Raw genomic sequence first — 13,616 nt, forward strand, 5'->3', positions numbered from 1 at the left:
AAAGAAGGTGATAAGTATTCTGCCATAGCTCTAGACTGGGTACCTTGTTCCTTCCCAATTCCGTGCTTTTCAGATCCCTTTTATATATTTGTCTCCCTTATTAGAGTGTAAGCTCTATGATGTCAAGGTCTGTCTACCTTTCTGCTTTTTATTTTTTTTTCTCAGTGCTTAGCACAGTGCTGGTATTTAGTGAGTGCTTAATAAATGCTTCTTGACTGATCGACTGTCATCTAATGTGTTACCTTCCAAGTTTTGCATCATGAAAATATGATAAGTATATCATATATGTCTTCATTCAAGCTATTGTTGGACAGCACAGGGCCAAGGAGAAATCCAAGGACATGGCACTAGAGTTCTTCCTCCAAGGTGACATTGAATTATTAATGGCTTGTCTTTTGGGACATGACATCACAGGACTTACTCAGCCACATCATCCCAGGATGGTTTCTGGTTTTAATGTCATATAAAAAGTTAATATTAGAATAAGAAAAAATTCATGTTCATATAGAACTTTAGACCTTGCAAAGGATGTTTTCCCAAGAAACCCCATGAAAAAGGTGACATAAAAATGACTATGCCCATTTTATAGATAAGGAAACTGAAGTAAGAAGAAGCCAAGTGACTTTCCTTGGGATCACACACAATGAGGAAAGATGGCCAAACTGGGGGTGCAGCTCTAATTTTCTGATTCCAAGAGGAGTACCCTTTTTATTACACAATGCATGATGACCTGACAATGATTCCATCTCTCAAAGGAATAAAAAAGGATCCATAGCCACCTATAATATGTCCTTGGTGGCTCTCTTACAGATCTGATTATAATAAGAGGGAATTCAGGATAGATTCCAAATCAGCAATCAGACTCAGCCTTAAAAAAGTCAAGGTTTGGGGTGGCAGTGAATAAAGCACTGGTCCTGGAGTCAGGAGGACCCGAATTCAAATCCTAACTCAGACACCTAACACTTGCTAGCTGTGTGACAGTGGCCAAGTCACCTAACCCCAATTGCCCTGCCTTCCCCCCTCCAAAAAAAAAAAAGAAAAAAAAGTCAAGGTTTGGTTGCATGAGGCAGAAAGAAAGACGGCCCATAGAGACTTCTATTCAGAACATTCAGTATTGTGGAATGGCAAGAAAGTTGGACCTTGATTTCAACAACATGATTTCAAGTCCCAGATCTGTGAATTGCTAACTGTCTAACTTTGGACAAATATTTCAGCTCTTTTCACCCCAGTTTCCTCATTGGCAAAGCAAACAGATTTGGACTAAATAATCTCTACATGTCCCTTTCAAGTCTAACAATATGATTGTGAGATTTTTTTCCAAAACCAACTTGATGTATAAGCGTTTCCCTATTCAGCAGAAAATACCATCATACAAACCATGACTAATAGTAATGATAACAACTTATATCCATATGCATTTTCTCTACAACGCTATGGGGCAGGTGAATAGGGAAAGTGAGACTCAGAGAAATTATGTTTTCCCTAGGGTCACTCAGCCAGTGTGTCAGAATTAGGCTCCCATATTTTTCTACCATCATGCCTGAAACTGGAACTCAGCTCTTTTGAATCTACACACACTTCCTTACTAGGCTGGGTTTTGTTTTTTTTACTGCCTCGATAATGCATATCAGAAACTTAATTCACATGTAATATACAGCAGTATTTCATTCTGTCTGAGCATGGAGACAGGAGATCTGCTAGATCAATGTCTAAAATGTCTAGTCTAATACCAGACCTATCAAGGACATTCAAGAAAAATTATTGACTGGTAAGTAGAGATATCACTGGAGGGGTGTAGGACCTGAACAGATCACATTGTGTTTACCCACCCCCAAAGCTGAAATCATATTAAATTGATTATCCTTTTAGGGCAGCCTTAGATGAGAAAAGAAACCACAAAAGTAGAGAAAATGCAGTTCTCAGACCTCGTTAGCTTTCCATTCAATTGGCATATCATAATTTGGCTTTTATGATCAGTGACTTAAAAGCCGGTCCTATGCATGGACAGCATAGATGTCTGCCAAAACTGTGATTTACAGTTTTGTACATAGCCATTGTGGGAATCTGTTTTGCTTGTCTATGCATGTTTATTATAAGGGCTTTCTTTTTCTTTTTCTTTTCCAGTGAGAAGTTAGGAAGGAGAAAAAATAAATGCTTGGTCATTGAAATAAAATAAAATTAAAACTGATTTGAGGGACACTAGCCTGCCTGCCTTTCAAAAATATCATCTCCACAGTGTCCTATCATGTATGTGAAATTCTCACCATAAAAGATTTTTCTCATTTAATGAATGATTTTTTAAAAAAAACCTCACACTTACATAGTGCTTATATATTTATAAAGCAAGTTTTGCACAGTGCCTCTGTGAGGCAGAAATATTAAATATATACGTATAAAATCAATTTAATTCAACAAGCATTTAAGTGCAAACCATGGGCCAGGCACTGTGCTATAGACTAATGACAAAAGATTAAAAAACATCCAGTTCTTTTTCTCAAATAGCTCACATTCTGCTGTAATGAAGCAACCTGTACAGGTTGTAAAGACAGGTAAATAAAGATAGAAATATTTAAAAAAAAATACAAAGTAATTTGGCAGGGGCAAGCACTAATAAGTGAAGCATCAGGATAGGCCTCTTGAGTGAGGGGGTTCTAAGAAGCAGAGATGTGTAGGGAGAGCATTCTAGGCATGAGGGTACCTCAGAGACACAATTGCATTAACCCAGCACTGCCCATAAATGTGCCCTCTGGTAAATAAAAAGCAGGATTAAGACATAGGGGCTAAGGAAGAAGGGACTAAGACATAGATCAGGTAAATTTAAATTAGCATGGGTCAGGGCAGAATCAGAGCTTGGGGAGCCATTGGAAAAAGCAAACCCTGCTAAAGTTGTATGCTGTGTAGACAGGTGCAGAAATAAAGAACTGGATGCCCAGGAAGTGGCACAGAAAAAGAGAAGGAAAAATGCCAAAAAGAAACCTTGCTTCCTCCATGATTTTTGCCTAGGGATGGCCCTTTTCAGCCTTTTTTTTTTAAAATAAAGCAGGGCTTTTTTCCTCCATTTTTTTTTTGTCCCTTGAGGATATTCTATGTGTGACCCTCAGAAGTGGTTTGGATAAGTTGGAAATGCCTGGGTTGGAAGCTGTGATCCCCATTAGTGTGATCTCCCTTCTCCCTATACTATTGCCTGCTGGGAAATGGTATTTCTGCAAAGTCAATTTCAATAATGGAAATTCTGATTCATTTGCAGTGAACCCTTCAGTGATACATCTAAAAATGGCATTTCAGAACACTGAATCAGTGGCTAATGGGAAGTATTTTGTACATCTTTCGATGTGGAGGGAGGAATGAGCAATCACCCCCACTCCCCACTCTCCTGCCTTGCCATGGGATTGGGGCAATTCCTTTGACAGGAGTCCAGAGTTCTGATGATTCTGGGGTTCAGGTACCAACTCCCAGTTGGTTCCGCAGGAAGGCAATCTACAGTAAGACTCAAATGCAAGAGAAGCTTATACCTTTTAGAAATTGCCCAAGAGCTTTTTATTCCTGAGGTTAAAATTGATTTGCTTCATCTTCCCAAAGAGTAAGGACTGTAACACTCCCCCCAGCAACCAAGGGCACAGGAAGTGAAGACAGCAATTGTTGGAGGATCTAAGTGAGTGTGCCCAGGCAATCAGCAGGAAAGGATTGGAAGCATTTACACAGAAAAACTAACCTGCCCCTCCCTGCCATAAGCTGACCAAGGCAACTTCTTAGAGAATCAATACAGCTTAGAATGCACTGCTTCACCTCCAAATTGTTCCCAGTCAATCAAAGGGTCAAAGCCAAGGGGAATTCTTCTGCCCCATCATAAAATAGGCTTACAGCTTTACAAATGACCCAAACCTACCTCACTCTAATTTACCTCTCCTGTCATTTTTTACTGGATAATATCCAAACTACAAACCCATTAGCTCTCCTGAGGAAAACTGCATTAAGATGAAGACCCCTGGGTAATTCAGCTTTTGTATTGATCACTAGTAATTTCTTGAGCTCCTATCACACCTTCCTTTGGAGGGACTGGAAGTGCTTTGTGTTCTTCTTTTCATTAACCCTCTAGACATCATTGACAGGGAAGCTGTGAGCAGTCTCCTCTTTGACAGTTGGGTTAAGGGGCAAAGCAACTAGATGCTGAGTCCAAAATGAGGACTAAACTCGAACAATATAGCCAGTTAGATCATGTCCACTTCTTTCAGTTAAAGCCTTTAGTTTTTCTCCTTCTGTATTTTTTTTGACAGTATTGAGATCCCAGAAGGATAATAGTCTATAACTTGTTGCTGGGGTTGAGGGAGAGGGGTAGTGGGATAAAGGTCCCTCATATTTGTAATCTTTTTGTCTTCTCATCCAGTCCAGCCCATCCCTTGTGTTTGCATAGAACGGAAAGTACAGTGGGGGGAGGGTGGGTGTAAGGTTGAAAGCAGATTACTTATCATAGGTTCACTCATCTCCCTTTCTGTTTGAGAAATTATTTGCCACACCCAGAGTATGGGGTAGGGAAAAGATAAGAACTAAGAACTAAAATGGATTCTTGATCCTGTCAGGTGAGAGTTGAACTTAGAGGAGAGAATAGGACAGAAAAAGTAAAAGAAAGAGTAATTAAAAGAGCAGTTGCAATCCATCTGGTTCCCTCTGGTATGGTCTGGCTGTTGAAAAATAGCTGGTATCATACAAAGAACTATATGTCTTCCCTGCTTCAAAGAAGCTTACTAACCATGGCACCTCCAGTGGATGAAAGACCATAGTAGGTGGCCCATAAAACACTATTTCACAGCATAACTGTCGCCACCACATAATCTTTACACCCTCTTTTCTCAGTCCAAAAACTGGTTTATAATCTTTCATCGTATAATCATCACATGGTAAATACAATTCTGTTCATCACCCCACTTCAAAGGTTAACAGAGCAGCAATGTATTCACCAGTGGCATATGGATATACCTTTATCTCTCCCTCATGGCAAACCAGGAGCCTAGAATTCTCAGTGCACGTGAATTGTCAGTATTCAGTTTTAATGTATATTCATGAGTATTCTGTGCATCCTAACCTGGAACCAAAGATGGTTTAGTAATAAATGATTTTTAAGTAATACTGGCAAAATTAAAAAAAAGCTTCACATAATGCTTGCACCCCACTTAAAAAACAAATTCGACATAAAATCTCCATCAAATATGCAGTGAAATATGGTAGCTGGATTGTGGAAGACCAGGTGGAGCAGAGACATGGGACTTGGCAGGCAGAAGAGAGTAAGAGAAAACACCCATCAGGAAATAGTGCTCTCTATCACCAAAAGACACCATTAGCTTTGTAGCATTAGAATAGGGAGTTGCTTTTCTAAAATCATTGAGCTCCTCATTTTTCAGACTTACATGAAATAACAAAGAGCAAAATGAGCAGAACCAAGAGAGCACTGTATACAGTAACAACAATATTGTTGTAAGAATGCCTTGGAGCAAATAAGTTTTTTGTCTATATATACCTATAAATACCTCAATTAATTATAAAAGACATATGAAGACACTATCTGAATCCATAGAAAGAACTAATATATAGAAGTATGTATAGAATAATTTTACATGGAGATACACACACACACACCTATTTGTGTCTAAAGGTAGCCATCTCTAGTGGTGGGGAGAGAAACAAATATATATAATAATTTTGTTGTATATTTAAAAGGAATAGCAGTTTGTAAAGAGTAGATTTGCAGTTTCATGTACAATCATGTTTTTATTATACTATGTTATGGAAATGCCTGTTTTATTCTATAAATTGTTTTTTAAAAAAAGAATGAGTCGCCCTCCTACAGTGGCCTGGTCAAACATTTTCCTGACGTATGTATGCCTCATTTGTGATCCATATGCATGCTCATTCTTCCCTAGATATTGTGTAAATTTGTGAGAAAGTGAGACTGAGGTTTAAGAGAAGGGGGAGTGAAGAAGCTAACTGATAAAAGTAAACACTCCAGTGGGGGCTAATAAGCAATAGATTAGAGAGGATTGTAATCCATAAAGTAGTTTTCTGGGTGCCCAAATGTGAATGGAGCCATGAATGCCACAGCAGCAAGGAATGGGTGTAGATCGATAGATCGATCAATCAATCTATCTATCTATCTGGATCCATCTTTATCCAATGTTGCTTAGACAAAGTCTGTATATGATCATTATGAAATTTAACCACAGAACAAATTATTGTTTAGATGAATGAATGAAAGACTGTATAATTGAGGGTTTTCTACTGAAACATTGACATGACAGATTTACATACAGAGATAGTACATATACACAGCCATTCTCCAAGAGCACAAGATGGAGGCTGACCTAAGAACTGCCCTTTTGGAAAGGGAAAGATTTTATAGTCTTCTAGCCTCTAAAGCAGCAGATGGATGAATGGATAGAATGCAGCTCTGAGTGCATCACTGGCTGCTTGCCATCCCTTGAATGACAACTAATAATAATATCACTTAAAAGAGCTGCTGAACATTTTGATTGGTTGGACTGATCCTAATTTATAAATAATCCAGTATATGTGGGCTGACACTCCCTGGGTCTGGAATTGTGGTAAGCCTTTTTCAAGGAGTAATTGCTATATAACTAGGCTTGTTTGTTAGTTGGTTTTTCTTCCTAGAAGAATATGACTAACCTTTCTGAGTATCAGAGATAGGTGGTAAAATCAGATGTATTTGGAATTCTCTTTGGTGACATTCTGTCCCTTAGAATTTATTAGAGGACAGAAAGTGTCTAAAGTGGTTTAATCTAGGATGAATCTAGAGGCATGCCTTAGGATAGGGCTGGGAAGTGCTCTGTAGACATGAGGCTAGGTTAAGTTGGACTGAAGGGTTTATAAATGAGTATATGAGAACAGAAACCTAGGCTGAAGGATGGGTCAGGCCCAACAATGATCCTGGTCAATCAAAAGTTGGATGTAATCAGTGAGGATTTAGCCAGGCATGCTAGGTTTAGATGGAAAAATCCAAGTGTAAGTAAGATTGGTTGTGTGATGGAACAAGAATGTTAGGCGGGGAGCCTGTAGTCTCTCAGAGCACATAGGCTGTTCAGAAAATTTGATAGATGTGGAACTAAGATGGAGAATGCAATGGAAAAATGAGTCACATGATCGTCAGGCTCTTGTCTGTACCTGGAAAACAAAAAGATCCCGGCCAGATGCAGAAGCAAAGAATTGGGATTGCTCCAAAGGTGGTGTTTTGCTAGTGATGAAAATGAATGTGATGGCAAGTGCTGGCTAGCTTAGAACTTCCTTGGTATCACTAGTTTTGGGGTGGTCTGCCCTAGCAATAAAGAGCCAATCCATCAGGTAAGATCCCACTCTTTTGAGATAGTGGTTTTGTCACTGCTAGCTCAGGAAGCCACAGAGTCTCTATGTCTGGTGTAACTGAATGGTTCTGTTAAGATGATCACAGAATCTCCCCAAGAGGGTCATACTGTGTGATTGACCCTCTTAGGAAGCCGAATCTAGATTCTCTTTGCCAAAAATATATTGTTTAAAATATTGAATATATTAAAAAGCAAAATACTCACTCAGAGGTGTGACACATATTTAGAAATCATTCATCTATTCATTCATAGCCTTTGGCAAAATTGTAGAGAGAAAGTTCATTCAAAAAAAAAAAAAAGAAAGTTCATTCTAGGTAAGACCGAACCTTCCAGTTATACACTTCTGCCTCTTCTAGGACCATGTTCCATGGATTATTTTCTCTTTTCAAGGTATCTTCCAATTCTCTTTTATCTCCAAACATGCTGATCCTGAAAAAAGCCTTCACTTGAATCTGCCATTCCCTTTAGCTATCATCTGATTGCTCTATTCTCCTTTATTACCAAAATTACTAGAAAGAGTAATCTATTCTCATTTCTTCATCATCCATTTCTCAGCTTCTTCCAATTTGACTTCTGTCAGAGTCACTGGATGAAGTTGCTCTTTCCAAGATCTTCATTGACCTCTTCATTGTCATATTTACCCTTTTACAAATCATCATTCTCCTTAATCTTTCTGCTGCATTTGACACTGTGGTTATTCTTTCTTAATTCTCTCTCCTCCCTTGTCTTCCATGACACTGCCCCCACAATTGTCCTATCTGTCTGTCTTCCTTCTCAGTCTCTTCAACTGGTTCATCTTTCTATTCCTGCCCCCAAATGACAATGACCCCCATATTCCTGTTCTTGGTAATATTGTCTTCTCACTTTATATTCTTTACCTTAAAATGAGTTCACCTACTCCTCCGACTTCTGTAATCCCCTCTATTTGAATATATACCAATCCTAATCTCTCCTTCTGGATTTTGTTCCTTTATTTCCAGCTCCTTTATGGCTATCGCCTCTTTGTCTTACTGATATCTGGTCAAATGTCCAAAATTAAATTTGCCATCTTTTTTCATCAATGCTGGCCAGCTTCCTATTTCTTTCTATGGTGCTATTATCTTCAAGATTTAAAACCTTCATGCTGTTTTTGACTCCATCTGATCACTTGTCAAGTGTTGTGTATCTTAACTATGAAACATCTCCCTTTCTTTCCACTCATACTACTACTACTACTCCAATTCAGCCTTCATTACCTCTGTCTTGGACAATTGGTCTTCCTGCCTCCAGCAATGACATTAACTTATTTATATGGCACTTTGATGTTTGCAAAGTGCTTTCTGCAGAACAATACTTCAAGATAGATAGTCCAAGTATTATTATCATTGTTTCACAGATGCTAGGTATCATAAACAATGAAGTAATAGCAGTACTAAACATATATGCATCAAATGGTATGGCATCCAGATTCTTAAAGGGAACGTTAAATGAGTAAAATAAAGAAATAGTAAAAATTTTATTAATGGGGGGACCTCCACTTTGCCCCCTTAGAACTAGATAAATCAAACCAAAAATTAAACCAGAAGGAAGTTAAGAAGGTGAATAGAATTTTAGAAAAGTTATATATGATAGACCTCTGGAGAAAACTGAATGGGAATAGAAAAGAATATTCCTTCTTCTCAGTGGTACATGGTACCTAGACAAAAATTAACCATGTATCAGGGCATAAAAACTTCATAGTAAAATGCAAAAAAGCAGAAATTTTAAATACATCTTTTCCATATTATAATGAAATTAAAATTACATTAAATAAAAGGCCATAGAAACATATTAAGAATTGGAAATTAAATAATCTGATCCTAAAGAATGAATGGATCAAAGAACAAATCATAGAAACAATGAATAATGTCACTGAAGAGAATGACAACTGACTGCAATATAATATATATCATATATATCTCACATAATCTATACCAGATTACTTGCCTTCTCAATGAGAGGAGATGAGAAAGAGGGAAAGAATTCTTAACTCAAAATTTTACAAAACACATGTTAAAATTATTTTCACATGTAATTGAAGGAAATATTAAATAGAAAAAAATAGAGAATTATGCCAAAACAGTACTTTAGGGGAAAATTTGTATCGCTTACATCAATAAAACAGAAAAAGAACAGATCAACAAATTGGGCATGCAACTAAAATAAAGAACAGCTAGAAAAAGAACAAATTAAAAATCTCCAATTAAGCACCAAATTGGAAATCCTAAAAATAAAAGGAGAGATTAAAAAAAAAACTTAAAGTATGAAAACCATTGAACTAATAAATAAAACTAGAAGCTGGTTTTATGAAAAAAAAAAAAACAACCACAATAAAATAGCTAAGCGATTGGTTAAATTGTTTTAAAAAAAGAGAGAAAGAAGAAAACAAAATTACCAGTATAAAAAATAAGAAGAGTGAATTCACCACCAGTGAAGAAGAAGTTAAAGCAATTTTCGGAGATATTTTGCCCAGTTATTACAAATAAATTTAACGATCTAAGTAAAGTGGATGCATGTTAACAAAAATATAAATTGTCAAGATTAACAGAAGAGGAAATAGAATACTTAAATAATTCTATATTAGAAAAAGAAATTGAACAAGCCCTAAATGAGGTCCCTAAGGAAAAAAATCACCAGGAACAATTAGAAGCTGTCCCAATAAAATCAGAAGTAAAAGAAGGATGCCCATTATCACCACTATTATTTAATATTGTACTAGAAATGCTAGCTATAATAGTAAGAGAAGAAAAGGTAATTGAAGGAATTATAATAGGCAATGGAGAACAAACTATAAAAAGATCACTTTTTGCAGATGATATGATGGTATACTTAGTGAATCCTAGATAATCAACTAAAAAACTAGTTGAAATTATTAAGAACTTTAGCAAAATTGTGTGGTAGAAGATAAACCCACATAAGTCATCAGGATTTGTAGAAGTTCAGCAGTAAGAGATAGAAGAGAAATTCCATTTAAAATAATTGTAGACAATATAAAATACTTGGAAGTCTACCTGCCAAGATAAAACCAGGAATTGTATGAATATAATTACAAATCATATCTAAACAATTGGAAAAATATTAATTGTTCTTGGGTAGACTGGGCCAAAATAATAAAAATAACAATTCTACCTAAATTAATTTACTTATTCAGTGCCAAAACATTTTATGGAGCTGAGAGAAAATAGTAACAAAATCTATCTGGAGGAACAAAAGTTCAAGGATATCAAGGGAATCAAGGGAAAATGTGAAGGAAGGTAGCCTAGTTGTACCAGATCTCAAACTGTGTTATAAAGTGGTAATGATCAAAATCTGGTTCTGGCTAAGAAACAGGGTGGTAGATCAGTGGAATTGATTAGATACACAATACACAGTAGTAAATAACCACAGTAATTCAGTATTTGATAAACTCAAAGATCAAAGCTTTTTGTTTTGTTTTGCTTTTTATTCAAGGTCCTCATGTCTTGAAGCAAGTCTTGTTTTGATCTTTATTTCGTAGTGGGCCAATACAGAAAATTTTAGAATGTGTTTTGATCGAGGAAACAAACCAAGTGTGACAGGGTGCATGATTTCTCCAAATGTTGAGCTAAGAGAGTAAGGTAAAAATTCTCCATAATGTTAAGGTTGCCTAGGCTGGAGACTAGCCCACTTTATTCATTGTCTCTCTTCCACTTGCCCTGGCGGTCAGATACATGGGTTAGGGTTTTTGTTTTTGCCGATATCGATTATTTGTACCGTCTCAGGGACGATTCCACACTGAAGCTTGTCCTCCTTTGCCGAGGCCCAGGGCATGGAAACCGAGGTCCACCGTGCGGCCCATTCCCCTGTTTTATCAATCACAATGACTCCGCCTAAACCTTTGACCTTCGTCTTCATGTAACGCAAGGCAGCGTCAGCAGCCTCTTGGGGATTCTTTCCTTGCTGCATGTGGAAGATAACCAGTCTGGCGAGATTCACCTTTATTATGCTCTCTCCATGCCCAGTAGTAGAAACAGCCCCGACCTCATTATCAGCATAGCCCCCACAACCGACACAGGGTGAGTCCCCTACACGGCCAACCATCTTATTAATGATGCCCCCCGTTGACGTTGCGTAGGCCAGGTTTCCATTTCTGTCAAGGGCCACAGCACCTACTGTTCCAGTGTTCTTGTCCATATCCATTAGGAAATTCGTTTTTTCAAGTTTTTCTTTTTTCAGACGCTTTACGTTTCGTTCCGTTATCAATTTTTCTACAGGAATAGTAGGGATCCCCATGTTCTTAGCAAAACATGCCGCACCTCGATCAGTCAGGAAGGAGTGATTTGTCTTTTCCATAACCAGACGAGCAACTTTAATGGGGTTTGCGATGCCTCTAAGTGAAGAGACGGCTCCGGAGGACAGATTTTTCCCATCCATTATACTGGCATCCATTTCAATTTGACCATCTTCATTCAAGACAGATCCATTACCTGCATTGAATTCGGGGTCATCCTCCAGGGCCATCACTGCTCCTTCAACAGCGTCAAGGGCACTTCCACCTTCCTTGAGGATGTTGTAGCCAATCAGAGCGGCTTTGGTGACACCATCTTGCACTCTTTCGGAGCGTTCTTTACAGATGGAGCCAGCTCCTCCGCCGTGAACCACAATAACAGGCTGAATATGACGCGTGACGCATTGGGAAGACTTAGAAGAGGCGTAGGAGCGATGGTCTGAATAGCCCGAATGGGAGGAGCACTGTATGTCAGTCATCTTGAAGGTGATAGTTTACAGGGCCTGTATTCCATCTCAAGCGTCCTGCCAGGAATGTGAGCGCCCGCCGCAGCCGCGAGATGAAAACCGTTTTTGCGCCTGCCCGCACACGAGCTGGCAAGCGCCGGCGGGGATCGGAGTCATAATGGGGCGGGTCAAGGGCAGTTATTGGTCCAGTGTCAGCCTTCTGCACCCGGGAAAAAGGCTGCAGCGCCCCCGAGGAGTTGTTACGGTAGAGGCCTGTTTTGTTTTGTTTTTAACAAGAACTCACTATCTGGGGGTGGCTAGGTGGTACAGATTCAGAATACCGGCCTTGGAGTCAGGGGGACATGACTTCAAGTCGGGCCTCAGACACTTAACACTTACTAGCCTTGTGACCTTGGGCAAGTCACTTAACCTCAATTGCCCTACCTTCCCCCCTCTAAAAAACAAAAACAAGACCAAGAACTTACTATCAGACAAAAACTGCTGGGAGCTGCCTTTGGTCTCTAAGCAGAACTCCACATGAGAACTAAAAGACCATATTCTTCTTTCTCTAAAAAGTTACATCAGGAAATCTTTCTCTTTACAGCACTTGTGCCCAGGCTCTCCACTGGCAGCTCTAAGATATGAGATTAACCATGAGAGAACCCCCAAGGCTGAGAAAGTCCATTCCCAGGCTGCTTGCCAACACAGGTCTAATACTCTCTCATTCCTCTGCATTATCATTTAATGCCCTGGATGATGCATATCTTGGACAAGGAGAGTCAGAGTTCTAGTTTCTAAACTTTGCTTAGAAAATAAACATAAAGGGGCGGCCAGGTGGCTCAGCGAGTAAGAGCACCGGCTCCGGTGTGGAAACCAGGCACAGATACTCAGCACCATACCCAGAAATAACTGGCTGTGTAACCTTGAGCAAGTTACTTAACCCTGATTGCTTAAAAAAAATAAAAGATATATGCTCTGAAGATAACAAATGTCCAATATAAACCAAAACATTAAAAAAAAAAAAGAAAATAAACATAAAAGTAGAAGATGGCCAGAAACTAAGAGGTCTAGGGTTTCTCCTCTTAGACTTTCCAAGTGCTTCACTCATAAATTTTCATTGTTGCTCCCGGCTTGGTGGGAGAGGCAGGGACAAATCTTCCACCTCAACCAATTTCCTTTTTCTGGATTCTGGTGTTCAGTTCCAAGAGCAGAAAGAACCTTTGTCAAGTACACTCATTTTTATATTCCAAAGGAAGAAATCTGCTCCAAACTGTTCATCCTGGGGAATTATCCCCAAACTATTTATTGAAGATATAACAAAAACAAAAACATAAACATTTCCACCCAGTACTTCAGGGGCATACTCTGTCTTATTCCACCTTGGTCTCTGAGAAGACTGGACTTAGACTTAGAGCAGTTTTTACATAATGTTTGTTTTAACAGTTTCATGTCCAAATGCAACATTGCTGTTAGGTGAGTCCTTGTCTCAAATATTAGTTGAGCTGGGTGCCAGAGGTCACTCCTTGTTCCTTGAAACCC

At 38.6% G+C, this 13,616-nt stretch overlaps 1 protein-coding gene across 1 annotated transcript; it reads right to left on the minus strand.

Annotated features, from left to right (window-relative positions):
* Positions 1–11,062: 11,062 nt before the first annotated feature.
* LOC138159806 (isoaspartyl peptidase/L-asparaginase-like) lies at positions 11,063–12,110 on the minus strand. The gene has a single exon (XM_069086109.1). The coding sequence runs from the start codon at positions 12,108–12,110 to the stop codon at positions 11,067–11,069; it is 1,044 nt and encodes a 347-aa protein (XP_068942210.1). The 3' UTR covers positions 11,063–11,066.
* Between the last annotated feature and the right edge of the window lie 1,506 nt (positions 12,111–13,616).

The sequence above is a fragment of the Petaurus breviceps genome, unplaced genomic scaffold, assembly GCF_028583685.1.
Source record: "Petaurus breviceps papuanus isolate PSGF00001 unplaced genomic scaffold, PetGlider_PUasm1.0 178, whole genome shotgun sequence".
NCBI classification, from domain to species: Eukaryota; Metazoa; Chordata; class Mammalia; order Diprotodontia; family Petauridae; genus Petaurus; species Petaurus breviceps.